Below are 22,141 nucleotides of genomic sequence, written 5' to 3'. Positions count from 1 at the left end.
TAATTGTCCATTATTTTACTGGATTGGTGCAACTATACATGCATATCTAAGGGTCCCAAGGTCATGCAATACTAACATCGCTAACCTAGTCCCCGTGAGTATTTGGGCCTCGCGCCCTAGTTAGCCACTAAAGTGCCTCGTACACTGACAATGCCCCCACCATGAAAAATGAAGTAGCCTAGCTAAACCTTAACATAGTTGAACATATTAAAGTGAGATCGCCCTCTCACTAGATGTTATCTCGCTTGTTCCTCATCTAGAACGTTACACAAGGATTTATTAGTCGATCATTGCTGTTAGTTTTTTAAGTTGTTCTATTCTAGTCATTTGTTACTTAAGGGTATTTTAGTCATTCTCTGTCTCCAATGAAGTCTCTTCGCGTTTCGTGATTCTATGACGATCTTTGTGGTTGTTGTTCACTGGCTGTACTATATGCATCCCAATACCTGACTCAAGTTTAACTCTAAATTGCGATACTCTAGTCACTCTTACTACGCTTTCCTTTAATTCGCCCTCGAATTAGAGGAACTACAGTAAGTCCACCATTCATTGACATTCCTATAATGCACGACTCTGTTATCTCGTAATATAATAAAATTTTCATACCGTTTTTCGGTACATCCTTAGCAATGGTCTTTTATTCTTAGATACTCGTTATGTGCTTGACTAAAGAAACTTGAATGCGTTACGCCTACTATGGTTACTTCGGTTGTAACCCACTCCTACAAGTATATTCTAGGCCTTTTTCCATTTATGTCCCTTACAGACTAAGATCTAACATTACAGATCATCCTTCACTCTTACATGCCTTAAAGAGGTCAAATATAACCATCGAAGGTGGCTAGTATCGATATTCTACTTGCAGTATCGATACCCTAAGGTCAAGTATCGATACCCCTATGAGTATCGGTACCAAAAATGCATTTTGTTACTGAAATTTAGGATCAGTATCGATACTGTTACTCTGATTATAGATACTGTAGGGTTAGTATCGATACTCTTCCCAGCAGTACCGATACTCCTAGTTGAAAATCCTTAATTTTCATTCTAAATCATCCAGTATCGATAATCAAACCCAGAAATATCTTATTTAGGCTCGGAAAACACCTATAAATCGTCACTAATGTCTTAGTTTGGTTTTTAATCATATGCTAAAACTTTAAGGAGTTAATTAGTGTAACACCCTAATCAGATCTGACCCGAAGCTGATAAAAACCATCTTTTTAAAATAATTCGACCAAATCATCATATAGATGTCCCAAAATATAAAATGCTTACAAAATAAAGGTGTTTCAATATGGGGGAACTCCCAACATCAGTCTACAATATATAATAAAAAAATAAAATATAGAGTTTACAACTCAAATATAATTAAAGGTCTATGACAGTACATGCCCACTAAAATACTCGATATGTACTCTGAAGAATTTGAGTCTGGCGAAGAGCTCCTCAACTAACACCTAAATATATGGGCACGGAAACACATTTCATACATTGAGCTCACAAGCTCAGTGCCATATAAATAACCCTACTCGACTACGTGCATTCAACATATAAGCATGCTACAAGTATGATCATAAACAATTGCAAACATTAGAGCAAAACAAGTAAGTATCATTGTGTAGTTTGGGGTTACTTAACCTCACAAAAATCATACTCCTCTTTACTTACTACAAAATTTAAGGAAGACATGGGTCACAAAGCATCAATGTCTCTCTAAACTTCGGGTTAAGTTCGGGTCACGAAGCGTCGGTATTTTACCCGACTAGTTTACTTTTTCAAAGTACTCGAGATGTGTCTAGGTCACATAGCATCGGCACAACATCCATCTAGCAATTAGAGTGACTAAGTACTAATTTGGATTTATCTGGATAATCCTTATACAATTACACTGACGTCATTAAGTAACTCGGGTGTCCTCGTTGTTTCTCAAACATCAAAAAAATGCAATAGTCTTATGGAATCTTACCTCATTAAGACCTTATGTTATCACACATTTAATTACGATTACAACTTGTATTCTTATGGAAGAGTATACCCCTTTTAAGAAACCCAACCCACATTTCTCAAATTAGCTAGAAAAAAGGCCCAAATTTCACGTGGGTATTGATACAACCCTGGGAGTATGGATACTCACCCTCCTCAGTATCGATACTCCCTTGAGTATCGATACAAAAATTACATTCGATGTTTCAGAAAATACCCCATTGGTATGGATACTCCCTGGAGTATCGATACCACAATTGTATTCTGGAATCCAATTTGGGACCCTGAGTATCGATGCCAAATCCTGAGTATCAATACTCTATGTTGAGTATCGCTACCCTCTTCACAAACATTTAAAATTTTACTCTTTCACGGAGGAAATATCGGTATTGTTCATCCAATTCCGATAACCCTTGCTCGAAAAGCCTTGTTTCACTCACTCAAAGTCCTCAAAATCAGTCCTAAAGAGTCTCTAAGTCCCCCAAGTGATATTTAAAGCTTATTTAGTCCATGAGAAACATAAAAGTCCACTACTTTACACAAGAATAACAACAAATTATGTTTTCATACTTTAAAGCCCCACCCAAGTGCACACAAAGGTTCATACACCCAAACATGCATCAAAGCTATACATATTGATCTACAAGCAGTAAGATAAGGTTAGAAATATGTTACCTTTCACCTAAGGGTTGCAAGATGACCTCAAGCTCAACCAAGGTTCACTTTCTCTTTGTTCTTTACTTTTGAGCTTTCATCACTTCTCTCACTAATAAAAAACAAAGAAAATGATTACTAACTTACTTGAAGGCCTAAAGAAAGTAAAAACATGATTCTAAACTCTTTATGCCGGATTTGGAGCACCCAAGAGCCCTAGAATCCAAAACCCCCCACTAAACCTCTTCCATGGCCACCATAGCCAAACTCTAAGGTTGAGAGCTTGATTTAAAGATTTAGAGAATATGATTTTGATTCTTTTATTCACTAAATCGAAATGGGAATGTTGAACAATAAGTTTCCACATTTAATTTAAGCACAATAAGAAGAATGAGATAATTAAATAGGAAGAGGAAGACAAAGAGAATGAAAAAGAGTAATGAGAGCCCTTGCACGTTTACATCACCATCTTTAAATGATATTCATCCTTTGAAATAATTTAGGGGTAAATTACACTCCTAGTCCCCCTCTTTTAAAACCCATTTCAAAAACACCCATTTTTAAGCCTTATTGGGCTCAAGACCAAACCAAAATAACTTTATTTTACCCAACACTCTTAAATGGGTTCCTTGGCCTAGTTAAAGTTCATTTGGGTTTACTCGAAATTGAGACGTTATAATTAGGGTCTTAAGGTGTCATAAAAACACTTTCTTTACACCTAAAACATTATTTAATTATAAAATCAATTATAAACCCTAAAATGCTTAAATACTTAAACCTAGCAAATATTCATATTTATGAAAGCCTTAGCACTCCAAATGATTAGAAATACACTACTGTGATTAAAGAATCTCGGAATAAAGATCATTTAGCTAACAAACACCATCCACCAAGACTTGGATGATAAACCCCCCCAAATCTCTTGCAACCAAAGAACCCAAAGCTTTAAATCATTAAAACGATGTTGCTGGAGGGATTAGGAGCGAAAATGAAGCTTAAAAGAAGTAAGAAATGACTCAAATGACTTACCTTTGACTTATGGGGATTGGAGAAAAAAGAGAGGGAAAATGATAAGAAAATAAGAAAGTGAAGAGAATGAGGAGATGGAGAAGATAAAAAGCTTCATCTTTTTGAAATGGTAAAAACGCACATTTGGTCATTCCTTATTTTTTTTCTACAATTTAAAAACCCTTTTTTTGGATAATTGGGCTTAATTCCAACCCAATTAAGCCCAACTCAGCCCTGCGACTTTAATTATAAATTACACGAGGTTCATAAACCTCTCAAATAATCTCAAAACTACTAACCCAAAATTTAGGGTGTAAGAGATCAGCTAGTTTTGGGGTTTTGAAATTTTTAGGAGGGTTTTTGAATTTTTTTAAAATATAAGGTCTTTTTTCAAAAAACAATAAATAAAGTATGACACGTGTTAGACAATAGAGTCTTCTAATAGCCATTACGGTGTAGACACTTAAAAGTATAACGTTTGGAATGTTATGCACCTATTTTGAGCAAAAAATTCTTTAAACATCTAAAATTAGCTTTAAGTATAATCTGGACACTTATTTTTACATTAATTGACTTTTAAAAGTCAAAATTTTAAAAATTTTACCATAATTATTTTAAATATTTTAACAATTGAATTTTATAAAATATATATTTAAAAATATTTGTTTGAAGATTTTTAAAATATATTTTTTTCATAATTTTCATATATTATTCAAACAGAGTAAATACTATGCAGTCTTAATCTACTTAACTAGGCATGTAAACGAACCGAACGTTCAACGAACTGTTTCTGAAACGTTTGGCGGAAAGTTCGTTTATGTTCGTTTTCTTATTAAATGAACGAACATGAACAGAGGGCTCGTTAGTTCATTTACGTTCGTGATCGTTCGGTAATATGTTCGTTCATTTATGTTCGTTCGTTTATGTCTGTTTATGTCCGTTCGTTTATGTGTGTTCGTTTATGTTTATCTCAATCTCTTTAGACTCATTTAAAATATTAAAGCCCAATAAATTTTAATCTGATACCCATAAATATTTTTAAATTCAATTAATTTTAAATACAAATAAAAAATCTCAAAATAAATAAATAAAGTATAATCCTAAAATTGTTAGCTAAGAAAAAAATATATATTTTCAGTTATGTTTGTTTATGTTCATTTATTGTGTTCGTTTACATTCTTTCGTTTGTGTTCGTTTTCGTTCATTTATTTTGTTCGTTTATGTTCATTTACATCCGTTCGTTTATGTTTGTTCATTTGTGTTTGTTTATGTTTGTTCATTTGTGTTCGTTTATCATTTAAATGAACGAAAACGAACAAGCTACATTCCCTAACGAACGAACACGAACAATAAATTTTTTGTTCGTTTATGTTCGTGTTCGTTCATTTGTTCGGTTAAAGTTAAACGAACGGACATGAACATACCCCTGTTCATGTTCGTTTGGTTCGTTTATATGCCTATACTTAACTCTCGAACCAAAAACTAATTATACTCACTTTAGGATAGCATTATAATTGTAAGTTCACTTAAATCTATAACGTACGTCTAAAAAGTTTACGATATACTAATACTTGTGTCTAGCAAAGTGATACTCGTAATCTAACTAAATCGGATGGGGTTAACGTACAATACCAATCATGCATGTGGTGGCATGGAATAATCAATGCGAACCCTAACCTCACCATTCCCACATCTAATTGGTCCGGCAATGATATTTGATAGCATGTGAGTCGAGCTGCAATGCATCTCTCCATTTGCTATATCAATTATTGCAAACAAATTATGAACCAATGCTGGACAGAAAACAGGACAAGTAGACAAAAATTTCATGTTCGTTGTCACCACCCTCAAGTTGCTGAAATCCCATGCATTCGATTAAAGGAAAACATATCAGACATAGCTTCCTTTGGTAACCACTCATTTGCCTAAATGAACATCACAAAATACAAGTTGGCTTAATTACATGGTATTTTATGATCATTCTTGGATGGTTTTGATATTATATAAATGTATATGAAGTACGTGAAAGAGAGAATTTTCCCTATGGGGGACCATGGATGATTAACTATATAAATGCATGTATTTCCATTTTGAGTGATGTATGGTGAACATTCTTCAACTCAGTTGGGCAATATTGCTTAAAAAAGAAGGAAATTAAGGGAAATGATACTCACAAGTTTCCTCCCCAGAAGCTTACAAAACTCCAGCTACTAGTCCTCTCTCCCACTCAGTCAGCTCCCAGCTCAGCAAGCTCACAAAGTTTCTTTAAAAAACCCTCTTCTGGTTCTCGACTGAATACACCAATATCTCTTTTGGCCATTTCTTCAGTCAGTTAATTAGCGAGCAGAAATGGAGTCCACCAAGACCTGTGCTCTCTTCGTAGTTTTCTCTCTTCTATTCCACTCATCATTCATCGGTGCTTGCAACTCATGCAAGACACCAAAGCCGAAACCTATTCCGCCTCCGGCATGTCCTCCGCCGGTAAAGCCAGCTTATTGCCCTAAAGACACGCTGAAGCTAGGCGTTTGTGCTGATTTGCTTGGACTGGTGAACATCGTGGTGGGAACGCCTCCGACGAGCAAATGCTGCGCTTTGATCCAAGGCTTGTCTGATTTGGAGGCTGCCCTTTGCCTTTGCACCGCCATCAAAGCTAATGTTCTTGGGATCAACCTTAACGTCCCTGTTACTCTTAGCCTTCTCCTTAGTGCATGCCAGAAGGAAATCCCTCCTGGGTTCATATGCTGATAGGGTTCTAAGAAAGCACGATGGGTTCTTGTCGGCTAAAGTTTGCTCTACTTCCGTATCCATTACGATGTTGCAGATTAACGTGTCTTTGTTTTTAAAGTGTTCCTTTTGATTAGTACATTTTCAAGTTTGTTGGCATCGTATGATACTTGTTCAAGTCGTATTAAGAAAGGGGTTAACATCTCTGCAGATTGTAAACCCTGTTTATTAAAGTTGATGTTGGACTGATTCTGTTAATGTCATTCTTTTACTTTTCAGCATAAGGAGTATAAGAACTAATCGAATCTTTGGAAAAGATAATTAATTATTAAATTAATAATGACAGATAACCTAAAGATAAAGAGATTACAATATGTCAAAAAAAAGAGAGAGCAATTACAAAAACGATTAAATTTTAGGGTAAAGTATACTACTGGTACATCGACTATAGGGTAAAGTATACAACTGGTCACTTGATTATAGGATACTACTTTATTATGTCCCTCGATCATTAAAAATTACAAAATGGTCATCAAACTATAGAGTGTTGTTTTGTTGAGTCCATCGGCTATTGCAAGTTACAAAATGGTCACTCGAGTATACATTATGTTCCAAATCGTCCTTCTTTGTTAAAAATTTGGTGATCGTCTAAGCTAGACGTTAACATGTTGACTAAAATATGGTAGTTGTTTGAGATTTTAGGATCATATTTTATCAATTCACAATTAGAAGTTAATGTTCAACTCAGATTGTAGTCAGTTTATAACAAAAAATAACGATTTTGAAGCATAATGAATTGTTGGATAATCATTTTGTAACTTTTAATAGTCGATAAACTTAACAAAGTAACACTCTATAGTCAAAATACCATTTTATAACTTATAATAATCAAGAGAATTAATAAATTAGTACACTGTAATCGGGGACCGTTTGTGTAATGTACCCTAAATTTTATATACATGCAAATCCAATATTAATTCTATTAGTATTATTATTATTATTATTATTATTATTAACGTGTCTTTGTTTTTTTTATTATTCAACTTATTAAGTTAATATTTTTAATAAATTATATGATTTGTTAATCGATTAATTCAGATTAAATATTATATAAATAATATGATTTTTTTCATTTAATTTATTTCGGTGACAATATCATAATTCAAATAATTAATTTTAAATAATTTAATATCTTATCATAATAGATAAAATAACGGGGGAAAAATTATTGTTAGGAGCCGATGACATAGTTTTGATGTGGCTTGGGAGCCACACCATAACATCCTGGCTTAAAATCTCTGTTTTTGAAAATCGGATCAGACCGGTCGGTTCAACCGGTTCAATCAGGAATCGTTGTTTACTTCGATTCAATTTAAACCGATTGAACCGCTATTAGTGAACCGGTCAGAACTATTGAACCGTTCGAACCGGACCGGCTAAAAACCGAAAAAACCGAGATTTTTGTTTTTTTTAAAAAAAATTAAACCAAACAACGTCGTTTGTTAAACGAGCCAAGTCGAACTCGAGTATTGCTGAGCTCGACTCGAACTTGAAAACTTTAAAAGTAAGCTCAACTCAACTCAAACTCACAAGCTAAAAATTATCAAGTTCAACTCAAACTCGAAATATAATATTAAAACTTGAACTCAAAAAGGCTTGAACTCAAAAAAAAAATTAGAAGCTCGATTGAAGCCTAAAATTCGAGCTTGATTGAAGTGAAAGAATAGTTCACTCAATGCTTACCAAAAGGCTCCATGATTTTGAATGCCAAATTACATTTATTATTTATAGAAGTTAGTTGTGATGCGCTTCTATGTTTCTTAGCAATGTGAGATTGTTTTGTTCTCATATTTTTACTCTTTAGACTTTTGGGATGCTCTTCTATGTTTCTTAGTCATGTGATATTGTTTTTAAAAAAAAATTAAACCAAACAATATCATTTTGTTATGATTTTTTAACCCCAAATTTATTTTTAAATTATAGTTATATAATTATATTTATTATTTAATATGTTTTACCTTAAATATTATGTTGTAGTTAATTTGAATCATTTTGTTTCACTTGATTTTATGGTTTTTAACTTATATATGTTATGACTTGCTTTGAATATGACTTGTGATATAAAAAATTATTTTTTATTAAATATTTTTGGTATTTTTATTTAATTTTTTAAATAATGATGATGTCGTCCGGTTCTTCCGACCGATCAAATCAGTTCGATCAATTAAACCAATGAATCGATAACATAACCGGTTCGCTAACCGATCCGGTTATGAAAACCATGCCTAAAATCAAACCATCTCTTGTATGCAACTATATTTTTTTTTGGGTATCCCCGAGGTATGCAACTATTTGTACCAACGCTTTCTACACCTATTTCTTTCCCAGGCTGCTTTATGCTAATTAAAGAAACATGGCTTTACCAGCAATAAGGTGCAAAATACTATTTAAATTTTGTTTATATTTTGTACAATATGATGAATAGTATAAAACGGTTCAGGTCATAATCAATTAAATTCCAAGTTAATTAAGTTTAGATGGACTTCAGGTCGGATCTTGTTCAGACCGGATCACATCATTGACAAATAAAATTCAGGTCGAATCTTACCGGTTACGGATTGATTTTAGGTCAGATAATTTTTGGGTTAATTATTTTTTGTGTTTCATGAACGATAAAATTTTTAATTGTATATGGTTTGGAGTAAATTACAAAAAATGTAAATAATTGCGAGTCAATGAAAAATATAATTTTAAGGACTAAATTGAACAAACAAGAAATTACAAACAAAAATTTAAATAAATTAAACAACACACATGTATGAGGACTAAATCAAAATATAAATAAGTATGGGTCAATTTCATATACAAGTATAAATTTAAGGACTAAATTAAACAAATTAATATTTAAATAAATTACACAATACGTAGGGATCAAATTCAAATAATTGTAAAATATGAAACTAAAATTAATATAAAAATGGACTGAATTGCATTCATTTTAAAAGTTGAGGAAAAAATTAAAACAATTTTAATATAATATAATATAATATAAGTATATAGTATAAGTATAATATAGACTTATAATATAAGTATATATTATACTTGTAATATATACACTATACTTATAACTATAAGTATATATAAAAACTTATATATATATAAGTATATATATATAACTATACATTATACTTATAAGTATATAGTATAAGTATACATTATACTTATGCATATGTATAAATATACTTATAAATATAACTATACATTATACTTAATAAGTATATATATATACACACATTATACTTATATATATAATTATACACACATATATATGTATATAAAAGTATCTATATATAAGTATGTATATAAGTATAAAGTATAATATATAAGTATATGTATACATAAGTAAATATATATTCACATTTAATAATTTTGCACATTAAAAAAAGAAGAGAAAATTAAAAGTAATTAGAATGTATACAGTACTAAATTGCATTGAATTGAAAATTTTAAGAAAATATTTATAATTAGACCATGACTAAAATGAAAGAAATTTAAAACTAAATTAAAAAATAGAAAACCACTAATTGTTAGAGGACCGCGACCTTAATTAACCCAAAAATCTATTTTGGCACCACATTTATGTACATACGTATGCAAAAATCAAATTTTCCGGAGAAATTATACAGTGGGATACCCTTAATATACAATTAAAAAAATGTTGTTAGTTTTGTTATTATTTAAATAACAAAACCGGTGAAAAATTACCTAAAACATTATTATTTCTACTTAAAACATAAATATTTTTTAACATTTCCGATAAAGTGTCTAGCAAGAACAAAACCGGTAGAAAAAAAATAATAAAACCGGTAGAAATAAAAATATTTCCGATAATTTTTTATTGGTTTTGTTATTTAAATAATAACAAAACCAAGAACGCCCTTTTTAACCGTATATTAAGATTGTCGCACGTGACCATTTCTCAATTTTCTCTCTTCCCAAAAAAATCAATTTTTCCTACTCCAAAAATAAAAATCAAATTTTGCCTTTTCTTTCTTCGAAATTCCCAAAAAAATAATTTTTCCCTCTTCTAAATTTAGGCAAAAAAAAAATAAAATTTGTCAAAATTTGCAATTCCCTCTTCTAAATTCATAAGAAATTAATTTTTTCCTAAAAAACAATTTTTCTTTTAAAAAATTCTCCTACCACGCATGTGAATATATATATAAGTATATTGTTATTTAAATTGATGCTTAAATTTTAAATTTTCAATCTCAAGTAAATTTATTTTTATATATATTTTAAAATTTTAAGTTAAATTGTATTTAAACTATTAATTAATTAGTACATAAAAATAATTTAACTTATAAATATTTAAATTAATTTTATATAATCTAATAAAACCATGTTAAATAAATAAATTATTTAATGAAATTAATTTAATGATTATAATTAAGATTTATAATATAAAGATTATAATTAATATAGAAAGTAAATTTATTAATTTAATTATCATAAGTAACATTTTTTAACTTTTAAAGAGTAATCATATTAATTATCATAGTTTATTTAATTGTCAAAAAATTATAACTAACAATTTATTTTAACTTTTAAAAAGTAATCATCTTAATCATAATGGTTTATTATAAATTCAAAATCTCACAACTTCATCGATTGTAACTTATAAGTTAGTTAAATATCAGTTTAGTTTAATAACATGTCGGATTATTTACAGGTTGAATCAATTCAGATCATGTTTATAATAGGTCGGGTAATATAAGTTATTTACCGAGCTAATCTCGGGTTCTAGTTCATATTAGGTCAGATGTAGGTCGGGTTCGGTTATCACATTATTAAGTTCATGTTGTTCTCAGGTCGGGTGCATGTCGTAAATTTTTAGGTCAAATTAGGGTTAATGTTAATACGAGTTCGGAATCGAATCAATTTCAGATCACAAGCCTCGAGTCATGAACAATTTTGATTTAAATCGATTTCAATCAATTTTGTAAGTTGGGTTAGTTTTTTATTTCCCTAGGTGGCAGGCTTGTAATGTAGAGACCCATAAGGTCACTATTGAGAAGCTGATGAAGATATGTCGGTAGATCATTTAGAAGTGACACAGTATCATCTTAGACATTTGGGAGTTTAGCAATGACATCAATAGGGCGATTTCCCTCTCTAGGAGTCTAAATGACTTCCGTCATCCAAGCATAACTGCGGATTCTAAGCTATCGCTCGCACTGAAGATAGTGGGGACTTGTCAGCAGCGGAATCGTTTACCAAATGGACAGCTTGTTGACAATCCGATTGGATTTGAAGAATCTTACATCGAAGCAAAATAAAAACCGTCATGGAGGGTCCAAAGTTCAACTCGGAGAGCATCAAGGACACCAATAAAACGATATGGTTAAAACAATAATTGCATCCTAAACTATGAAAATAACATTTGATGCGTATTTAGAGGTTGTTGTCTAATTTCGATTAGAATTTGAGAGTAAATTTTATTATTTTTCATAAATTAATTTATTTTAAAATATTATAAAGTACTAATGAGAATATTGAAAGTTATGTTTTCAATAAAAATATGTAATAAGTGAGGAAAGATAGTATAATTAGATTATCAAGCGTAATATCTCTAAATAAAATTTTATGATATCATTTATGGATAATTGGATAGGAATCATATAGGAAAACATTATTATGCCTTACTTTTTGCCATAAACAAAGACGGAACTAGGATTTTAATTCAAGGGGCAAAGTAAAATTAACAATAAAAAATAAGGGGACAAAATTAAAATAAATTAAAATTTAAAGGCCTAAATAGGTAGTTATCTAATTATTCTTTAATGATAAGGGGGAAACCCCTCTCCCCCCCCCCCCCACCAAAAAAAAAACAACCTATGTACCTCCGTCCCTGGCCATAAAAAGATGAAACATTGAAAATGGGATTTGTAGACGAACCTGAATTGTTTGGTGCTCTTTCAAGGACACAATGTTTTCTTTTGTTTACATTTTCTCATTCCAGGTCACTCGGCCCGAGTTTACTCAAAAACACAAAAGGCGCGAAATTCCACACAAACAACCATCACTGGGTTCTTTCCCAGCTTTTTCCCGTCTTTTTATATAACGTTTGTGATTTCACTTTTAACAGTTTAAAGAGAGAGAAAAAAGAGATGAAATTTACAACAATTGGTTAATCCTTGAATATGAAGTCCCTTGCTATTTTCAACAATGGCTGGATTGACTCCGGCGAGAACTTCCGGGCAAACAAGAACGAAAAATGCCGACGTTTTGACATCGGCGAATCGGAGTCGTTGGTTCCATCATCGCCGTAACGAGGCTTGTCGTTTCTGAGCCGTGAGATCAACTGGGGGGTAATCTCGGAATCCACGTACATCCGCGGGTGACCGTCGAAGCTGCCGTTCCAGTCCACGTGGGTCAGAGTTGCTGCCACTACGCCACGTGGGTCCCTCATGTGTATGAGTGTGGGAAAATAGTTTTCCTCCGGGTAACACGTGTCCCAGACCACGCACGGTCGGTTGAACCTCGCCCAGACCATCTCGTCACCAACGACGAGCCTCGCGTGCTTACGTGTCAGAGACCAAAACTGGGACCCTATCCTGAAATCCTCCAACTTAACCACAGGCAACATCGCGTCCTGCCCACGCGCAGCCCACCTGTCGAAACTCCCCACCTCGTTTTCCAGAACCTCGATGAAGCTTTTCTTGGACCGAGTTAGCGTTTCGTAGGTGAAGTTAAAAGAGCGAATGGGTATGCAATTGGCGGACAAGAGGACAAACATGTAATTCGAACGATCATTAAGCAGCGCGTGAGCCAATAACCTCCGGGCAGCGGAAGCCAGAGTAGGGGTGAAACGGATAGCGGGTTTAGAAGGGATGACTCGGTGAGCAAACGCACCCGAGAACGGCGGATCATAAGGGTAACTCGGGTCGGCATGTACGTAAACATTGAAGAGGTTTTTGGGGGTTTGGTTAAAATAAAGCTCCCACAGGAGAGCAAAAGGCAGAGGCGACGTAGTAAGGAATAAAAACGCAACCTTTTTCAGCGAACCAGGGGGGACTTTCGAGTTAACTCGAGAAGCGACTCGGAGGAGTGAACCGTCATCATGCAGTGGTAAATTCAGTGGCTTGGAGGAGAATCTTTGATGTGCTATGGGTGGAAGGACCAAATCTGGAATTGGGTTTTCACCGGAACCACCGGGGACGGTGGTTGTCGGAGAAGTGATGGTTATAATGACGGCTAAAGGAAAGCAAAGGAGTACAGCACAAAAGAGAGAGAGTGGGGTCGGTGACAGCATGATGTTTCTTCCTTTTTCTCTCCTCCGTCGAGTGTTGAATTGAAAGTGTGTTCGAAACCCTTCGAGACAGAATCTAAGGGTGAGAATTCGGTGAAAGCAATAAAATACTATTTTTTAATGCAAGTAATTATAATTATGTCAAGAAAATCTGTCTTCTTTCGGCAATTAACGTCAAAATTCAAGGAAAGAGTTGAATTTAATAGAATATTAGGTTAAGCCTAAGTCATATTAATAAAGCTCTGTACTTAAAATGATCTAAAACCACAAGTTTGGCGCATCATTTATAGATAGTAATTATTAACATTAACTCGATCAAATTAATTAGTGTGCCTAATTTGGAAACTGGGTCTGGGTATGCAAAAACAACCTTAGCGAGGCAAACAAAACTTCACAACTGGGTTGCACAAAGTTCGTTGCTAACTAACCAGCCTTTCCTTTCAATTATGTGATTATAAATCTAGCAAGGCTTCTATTGGACTTTTCAGTTAAAATTATCCCTTATTGGATCATCTTTTTATATTTTAAAATATTAAATTTGGGTTTCATTGGCTCAGATTTTATAAAACACTAGATTAAGTTGGATTTGAGGTGAAAAATCTCTAACATTACTTAAGATTATAATATAATTTTTAATAAATTTAGAGCTAATTGTTATAATATCTCTATAGTTTTTTTTAATAATGTCTCTATTTTAAAACTAATAAGTTTTGAGATTGATCCGGAGGTTTTCTAAAATTATTGGGAAATGTTCGACCCTCGATGCGGAATTGTGGGGAATGTATGAAGGGATTTCACTTGCCTGGAGCAATGCATGGGTTAGTCTCAGCGTGTGTGGAATCAGATAGCAAACAAGCTATTTATGCAATTGTCGTTCATACGAGAATTAATTTTTTTAAACTTATATCCTGCCTCTTGTGGAAAGGGATTGCAACTTGGAATTCATCTGTACACCTCGGGAGAAGAATCGAGTGGCGGACAGCATGGCTCATTTAGCTTGGTTTCAATCTGCCGGATTCCACGAACCACCAGTAACTGTAGAACCTTCTTTTTCAGGAAGACATCCGCAGGATAGAAGCAATTAGTGTTTAATGTTCTTTTCTATCATTAAAAAATAATAATAATTATTTTATATATTTCAGTCGAGTATAGTTAGATGCATGGTTTTATTTTAAAATCTGGGTAAATTTCAAGTCCAATTATTTTTTTTTAAACTCATATCAAACTCGAATGAAGATGTTGTACTTCTAAAATAAAATTGAATTAATTAAAACTCAACCCATAACCGTCCTTAAAAGCACTTGAGACATGTTCTTATCTCAAAGGAATAATGTCAGTGAAGCGTTATAATTATCACTTATTATCTGCAATGGCCGCCCAACGGCCCTCCCTCAAGGCACCTTCCAATTTTCACATAAACGACCAATCTCCTATTGTTTGATGTTCCCTCCTCGACAGCTACTTCCCCTAGCTTTTCTAACATTCATAATACCTTGAGGGTTCATTCATTCGTACATCCATACATGCATGAAGTGGACACAAGAATTACATTAGAGGAGATAAATTTGAACTTGTAAAATTTTAAGGAAACAAAAATAAATTTTCAATGAAAAATATATTTAAAAATATCTAAAATATATGATAATTTTAAATTTTTCAGAGGCGATCGTTTCCACTCGCCCCTGTCTAAGTCCATCTCTATGTACATGCGGAGAGATAGGATCAAAGAAACAAATGAAATAAAAATTTTTTGAATTAATTGAAATTATAAATTGAATCATTTTTTTAAATATTTTAATCGTTGAAATAAAGCTTCACTAGCTCAATATAAGTTTAATATGATTTTAAAATTAAAATCGAAATAATATAAAATTATTACTACGAAAAGAATTAAATTTAAACATTTTAACCGTTGCTTAAATTATATAAAACATAATTGAATCAAAATAAAAACTTTTTGAATGAATTGAAATTATGTTTTTGGAAAGGCATAATGCAAAGAAATACCCCTAACGTTTGACACTATATGCATTTTTGTCCGTATTTTTTTTTGTGTGGAGTATTTGTCCCCACAACGTTTAAATATGAGTAAGAAGTCCTCCCGTTGGATGGAAACCGTTAGTCAACTGACGGTCAACAGGTCCATCTGACTAAGGATTCACAGGTGGACAACGATGATGTGGTGGAGTTTCCATGTCAGCATTTTTTGTTTAAAAATATAATTTAAATTAGAAGTTTGTACCAGTAGGAGAGTGAAACGTGTCACTCTCTTATTGGTGCATATTGGATGGAAGGGATAAAAGGGTCCTAAATGCGAGGAATGGGAATCGAACTTGGGGAAAGGGCGTGAAATGGGATAAAAGGGTCCCAAAATAAATGTTCAGGTTAATAAACAAAATAAAAATGATACGCGAGTTTAGCATGAATTATATACGCGTCAAACGGTATTTCCCCCCAAACCCAAGTACCCCCAAATACAAATCAAGCTAAAACCCTAATCGCATATCCCCTTTCAATTCCATCTCCTTTCTCCTTCGAAGCAAGAACGAATTCTGAATCTTTTCCCCATTCAATCTCTCCATCTCAAATGCAATAGAATGTGAGTTTATTTTTTAAAGAAAAACCTTGATTATTTGGGTTTGTTAAGGCATAATGGGTTTGGTTAAATGTTTTTGGTTTATGTCATTGTGTCGAAGTATTTGTAAAATATTTGGGTTTTCTAACTTGCAGGATGTTAATAACTTGTGGGTTTTGCACGAAAGGGTATATATTTGGGTTTGAGCCTTTATTACTTGGGTTTCCAGTAATGAATCGAAGGTGGAAAACACAATTTGGATGCATATATCATCGGTGGGGGACTGCATTTTTTAGGGTATATGAGTGGTGGGGACTGCATGTTTGGTTTTTTTATTGTGAAAATAGTCCCTCCATGTTCATGCATCAATTATTTGTTTTTTACACAGTTTGGGTCCCTCCATGTGAATGCTAACATTAATTTTTTTTTATTAAAATAGAGATGAATGAGGAAAATGAGTATTACATGAATTTACATGTTGGTGGCAAATTTGTTCGCAATCCATATGTGCGATATGTAAGTGGTGAGTTGATTAGGTTGAAAGAGGATCCAGATATAATTTTGTATTTTGAAGTTTGTAAAATTATTCAAAATGTGTTACATTTTAATAGTATCCAAATTATCTACTTCCATGAACCATTTAGTGGTCGTTTACAAGATAATCTTATGGTTCTTTGGGATGATACAAGTATAATTGCCATGTTGAATTATTGGGTAAAATATGGTTTTATAGACATATATGTTGAGCATGAAGTAGACACACTTTTATTGTTGATGATATTTTATGAATAACTATCGGTGAGGGTGTTGTTAATTGTGTTGTAGAGAGGGTTGCTGAAAATGTAATTGATGATGTTGGTCTTGATGATATTGGAGATGTTGCAGAATAGGGTGATTTAGATTGTGATAGGGGTGGTCTTGATGATACTATTGCATGAGATGGTGGTGTTCAGGATGTTGCTGCTGAAGGAGAGCGTGATATTGATGTTACTGGTGGTGGTGGTGGTGAGGGTGTCCAAGAATCTGAGAATATAAATGAAGATTATGAAGAGAGTGATAGTGAGGAACAAAATGCATATAATATGGATGTGTCATATTTATCTGACGGTGAGGGTGATAATGAACTGAAATATGCCAGAGAGAATAATAAAGGTAAAAAACATGTTGATGAGGAAAATGATAGTGAGTTATATGACGAGGAAGTAGATGAGGGAGGAAATATTGAAGTCACAGAAGATGTAGGCGGGAATGATACTGATTACTATGACAGTGATGACCATGGGAGTTTGATTAGGTCAGATGATGATGAACATGAAGAAGGTGTTAGGAGAAGAGGAATATATCCTATTTACAACCCAGATACAGAGAGACCTCATTTCTGTTTAGGGTGTTATTTATAGATGAAAAATAATTCAAAGATGCCATCCATAAATACTCAAGATGCAGTAAAAGAGAGTTGAGAATTGTACATTATAAAACTAACAGGATTAGTTACAAATGTATTGCATCTAAAAGTTATCCATAGAGAATATATGTGAGTATAAATAAGAGGGTAGGGAGTCTACAGGTTAAGACTTTCATAGATGAACACAACTTCCCTGTTAGTTTTAGTAACGGGATAGTTACTGCAAAGGTAATTGCATAACTTTTTTGAAGATACGATTAGAGACCACCCAAAAATAAAGCTTAAAGAGATACAAAGAAGGGTGCAATATGAAATACATGTAAATGTTAATATGAGTAAATGTCAACGGACAAAGAATATTGTTAAAAAAATTTTGATATTTCGATATAACAAATTAAGTTAAATGAATTTTAAGATTTTCCAAAAAGATTTTCTAAGTATATTCGATATAATTATTCGAATATCAAAACATTACTCTAAATCTTTCAAAAGTCATTTTTAATCCTTACTCAAGTGTAAAATTAAGTTTTAATCTTAAAACAATTTCAAAATAATTTTACAAAGTATTTCGAACCGTTTCAAAGCCAAAAATTCCAGATTGCTCAGAGGGAACCGATTCCCCCAAGGGGGTACCGATTCCCCTTGAATGATTTAGCTCTGAGAATTCCAGTATGCTCGGAGAGAACCGATTCCCCCCACTGTTCAACGGTCGAAATATTTGAATTTTACACTTAGGGAACCGATTCCCTATTAGGGGTACCGATTCCCCCCACGCTCCAAACTGTTTTATTAATTTATTTCACACTAAAACGGCTATATTATCTTCATTAATGATCCCCAACGTTTAGAAGTGATTCAAGGTGTATTTAAGCAAGCTTAGAAGCCATTGATCTATAACAAGAAACATCAAGCAACTAGAATCAAGAGAGAATCAAAGAGAAAGCATCAAACCTCAAGTTTGAGCATTTCAAGCCTATTTTTCATTCAATATTCATTTTGATTTCAAGAACACTTATTGTGCTCAATTGTATTCATTTTTTAGTGTTCTTTTCTTTGTTCTAGAATTGTGCAAACAATCTACCTTGTGAGGATTTCCTTGTAAGTTTGCAAATCTGTATTGTTCTCTTTGGGAGAGAGTGTTTTCAAGAATTTGGGGTATAATTCTTGAGGGTTTGTAAGGTTACTCTTTGTCCTCAAAAGAAAGACAAATTAGTGAATTTGTGGAAAATCCTTAGTGTGGATAGCTAAGTGTTGGGATTTTCGGAAGCTCGAATCAATAACCGAAACGGTTTGTAAAGAGGGGTCAGAACGATTTTGTGTTTAGGGAGTAAGGAGAATGAAAGATAGAGAATTGTACAGCGATTTATAGTGGTTCGACTTTCTCAATCAAAGTCTACGTCCACTACCTTAGCTCCTCACCAAGGATTTTCCAACAAATTCACTAATTTGTTCTTTTTTTAGAGGATAAAGAGTAACCTTACAAACTCTCTAGTTTTTCCGGGCTAAACTATAACCTTTCCCTAGCTTTTACACAGGATTAGCTAGAACCTTTCCCCTTTACAGAAGGATAACAAATGTAAACAAGAAAACCTCTCTAAGGTAGGTGTTTACAAGATTGAGCTCACAAGAACAAAATATATACAAGAGAAAGATGAAATAAGAATGAAAAACTCTTCTCTTGTGTTTGATTGCTTGGATAGTTGTTCTCTTATTCTTCAAGTGTCCTTAGCTTGTATTTATAGCTTGGAATGTGTTTGAAGTCATATCTAGCCATTGGGGATGTTTTGGAGCCGTTTGAGAATGATTTTTCTACAAAAATAGGCTGCCCAGAATAGGGGGAATCGGTACCCCTTTATAGGGAATCGATACCCCTTCATAATATTCAAATATTATGACCGTTGGGCTGATGAACAGTGAGGGAATCGGTACCCTCAAGGGGGGAATCGGTTCCCTCCAAGTAATCTGTTATTTCTCGGAGCCAAACCATGCAGGGGGAATCTGTACCCGGGGAATCGATACCCCTGTGGGGAATCTGTTCCCGGGGAATCAATACCCCATGGGGAGAATCTGTTCCCTCTGGGCAATCTGGTTTTTCTTGCTCAAATCCGATTTTAATGAACTTGAATTATTTTTGAAAACTTTTGAAAACTTTGAATAAATTCAATTCAAGTCCAAAAACATTTTGCCTTTAAATTTGTTATATCGAAACATATTTCAACAATCTCCCCCTTTTTGATATAACAAAACATTTGAAAATTTGTTTTGGCAAAACTCCCCCTTAATAAAATGTTTAATGAAAAAGATACCAATTGTTGAAAAATATATGAAAATGTTAAGCTCCCCCTTTTTCATTAAGAAATTGAATTTTTTAAAACAACCAAACTTCTCCCCCCTTTCTGTTATATCAAAAATAATTCAATCTTTTAAAGTTCTAAAATAACATTGGAGAGTAAGTGGTAAATTTGACATTTAAAATTTATTTGAAAAATCAAAAACTCCCCCTCAATAAATGCATTCCAAATAAAATTTAGCTTTAAGAACTTGACACTTAAACAAAATTGAATTTCAACAAAGAGTAACAAACATGTTAGTAGCACATGAAATTCAATATATCCAAGTCTAAAATACTTTATGCAATACCAATTGTTGAAATTTGATATTAATACCAATTGTTTAAAATTAAGTGCATTTACATAAAGTTCCCAAAAATGTTATGCATTTTGAAAATTTTGATATCAATTGTTAGAGAAATATCATTTTCATTTAAACCATATGCATAATCATTTAAATTTAGGTCAAAAATTTAAAATTTTTAAAATCAAAACATTTGAAAAGTTAATATCAATTGTTAGAGAGATATCATTTGCATTTAAAACCAATTTTGACCAAAATTCATTATGATGAACTAAAAATTTTGAAAAATTATTAAGACATTAAAATGTTCATCATAATTTCCTTTTAACATACATGAGATTAATGTTCATCATAATTTCCTTTATTTGACAATTGAAACATATAGGGGGACTCTTCTTTTTGGTTGATTCATGTTTCACTTCCTTGGAAATCATGAATCTCTTGAGTTCCTTCAAGAGCTTGACCATCTCTTCTTCTTGTTCATCATCATCTTCATCCACCTCATCACTTGAATCTTGATAGCTTTCAATGGTGGGTTTGAAGGCAATGCCTACCTCCTCCTTTTTCTTTTTCTTGTTTTTATTCTCTTCCCTTTCTTCATCTTCCTTCACCATCATCTCATGAGTGAGAAGGGAACCAATTAGCTCATCGAGAGTGAGATACTTTAAGTTTCTTGCTTCGATAATGGATGTCTTCTTCGATTGCCACTCCTTCGGAAGAGAGTAGATCATCTTCCTCACAAGATTCTCATTAGGTATTACTTCTCCATATCCTTTGGAACCATTGACAATCATAGAAAATCTATCCGTCATAGCTTTGATGTCTTCATCGGGTTTCATCTTGAAGTTCTCGTAGATATGGTTGAGAAGACTTTTCTTTGATTCCCTCACTTCGTCGGTTCCTTCATTAGTGACTTGGAGCTTATCCAAAATCTCTTTGGCACTGGAACAAGATGAGAATCTTCCATATTCATTTGGGCCTAAAGCACAAAATAGAATATGTATAGCCTTAGAATTAAGCTGAAATTTTTTTGCTCCTCTCTACTCCAATCGTTGTACTTGCCAGGTGGAGAGGAGTAACCGTCCATGATTGAGTACCAAGCTCCTAGATTGTATGATTGAATGAAGTACATCATCTTATTCTTCCAATGTGCATAATTTTCTCCATTGAAGAATGGTGGCTTGTTGACCGGTTGTGAATCCATAATAGGATATTCTTCAAGATAATAAGCACTGGAGGAAAAAGTCATTTTTTTGTCGATTGCGTCGGGAATTGGTAGAGCTTCATCTAGGATCGTATCAAGGTGGTTAAACCTTCTTAACGAGTTAGGCTCTGATGCCAATTGTTGGGATTTTTGGAAGCTCGAATTGACAATCGGAACGGTTTGTAAAGAGGGGTCGGAACGGTTTTGTGTTTAGGGAGTAAGGAGATTGAAAGATAGAGAATTTCACAACGATTTATAGTGGTTCAACTTTCTCAATCAAAGTCTACGTCCACCACCTTAGCTCCTCACGAAGGATTTTCCAACAAATTCACTAATTTGTTCTTTCTTTTGAGGATAAAGAGTAACCTTACAAACTCCCTAGTTTTTCCGGGCTAAACTAGAACCTTTCCCTAGCTTTTACACAGGATTAGCTAGAACCTTTCCCCTTTACAAAAGGATAAGAAATGTAAACAAGAAAACCTCTATAAGGTAGGTGTTTACAAGATTGAGCTCACAAGAACAAAATATATACAAGAGAAAGATGAAATAAGAATGAAAAACTCTTCTCTTGTGTTTGATTTCTTGGATAGTTGTTCTCTTACTTCTTCAAGTGTCCTTAGCTTGTATTTATAGCTTGGA

At 33.2% G+C, this 22,141-nt stretch overlaps 2 protein-coding genes across 2 annotated transcripts; one reads left to right on the top strand and one right to left on the bottom strand.

Moving 5' to 3' along the window:
• Positions 1-5,683: 5,683 nt before the first annotated feature.
• Positions 5,684-6,508, top strand: LOC120169237 (14 kDa proline-rich protein DC2.15-like). Its single transcript, XM_039177434.1, has one exon. It carries the CDS (start codon positions 5,998-6,000, stop codon positions 6,391-6,393), a length of 396 nt encoding a protein of 131 aa, XP_039033365.1. The 5' UTR covers positions 5,684-5,997; the 3' UTR covers positions 6,394-6,508.
• A 6,054-nt stretch (positions 6,509-12,562) lies between these two features.
• On the bottom strand, positions 12,563-13,687 carry LOC120169366 (glycosyltransferase BC10-like). Its single transcript, XM_039177518.1, has one exon. The coding sequence runs from the start codon at positions 13,685-13,687 to the stop codon at positions 12,563-12,565; it is 1,125 nt and encodes a 374-aa protein (XP_039033449.1).
• Positions 13,688-22,141: the final 8,454 nt, after the last annotated feature.

Source organism: Hibiscus syriacus, unplaced genomic scaffold, assembly GCF_006381635.1.
Source record: "Hibiscus syriacus cultivar Baekdansim isolate YM2019G1 unplaced genomic scaffold, ASM638163v2 tig00111758_pilon, whole genome shotgun sequence".
Lineage (NCBI taxonomy): Eukaryota > Viridiplantae > Streptophyta > Magnoliopsida > Malvales > Malvaceae > Hibiscus > Hibiscus syriacus.
This window is presented reverse-complemented; position numbering and strand designations above follow the sequence as displayed.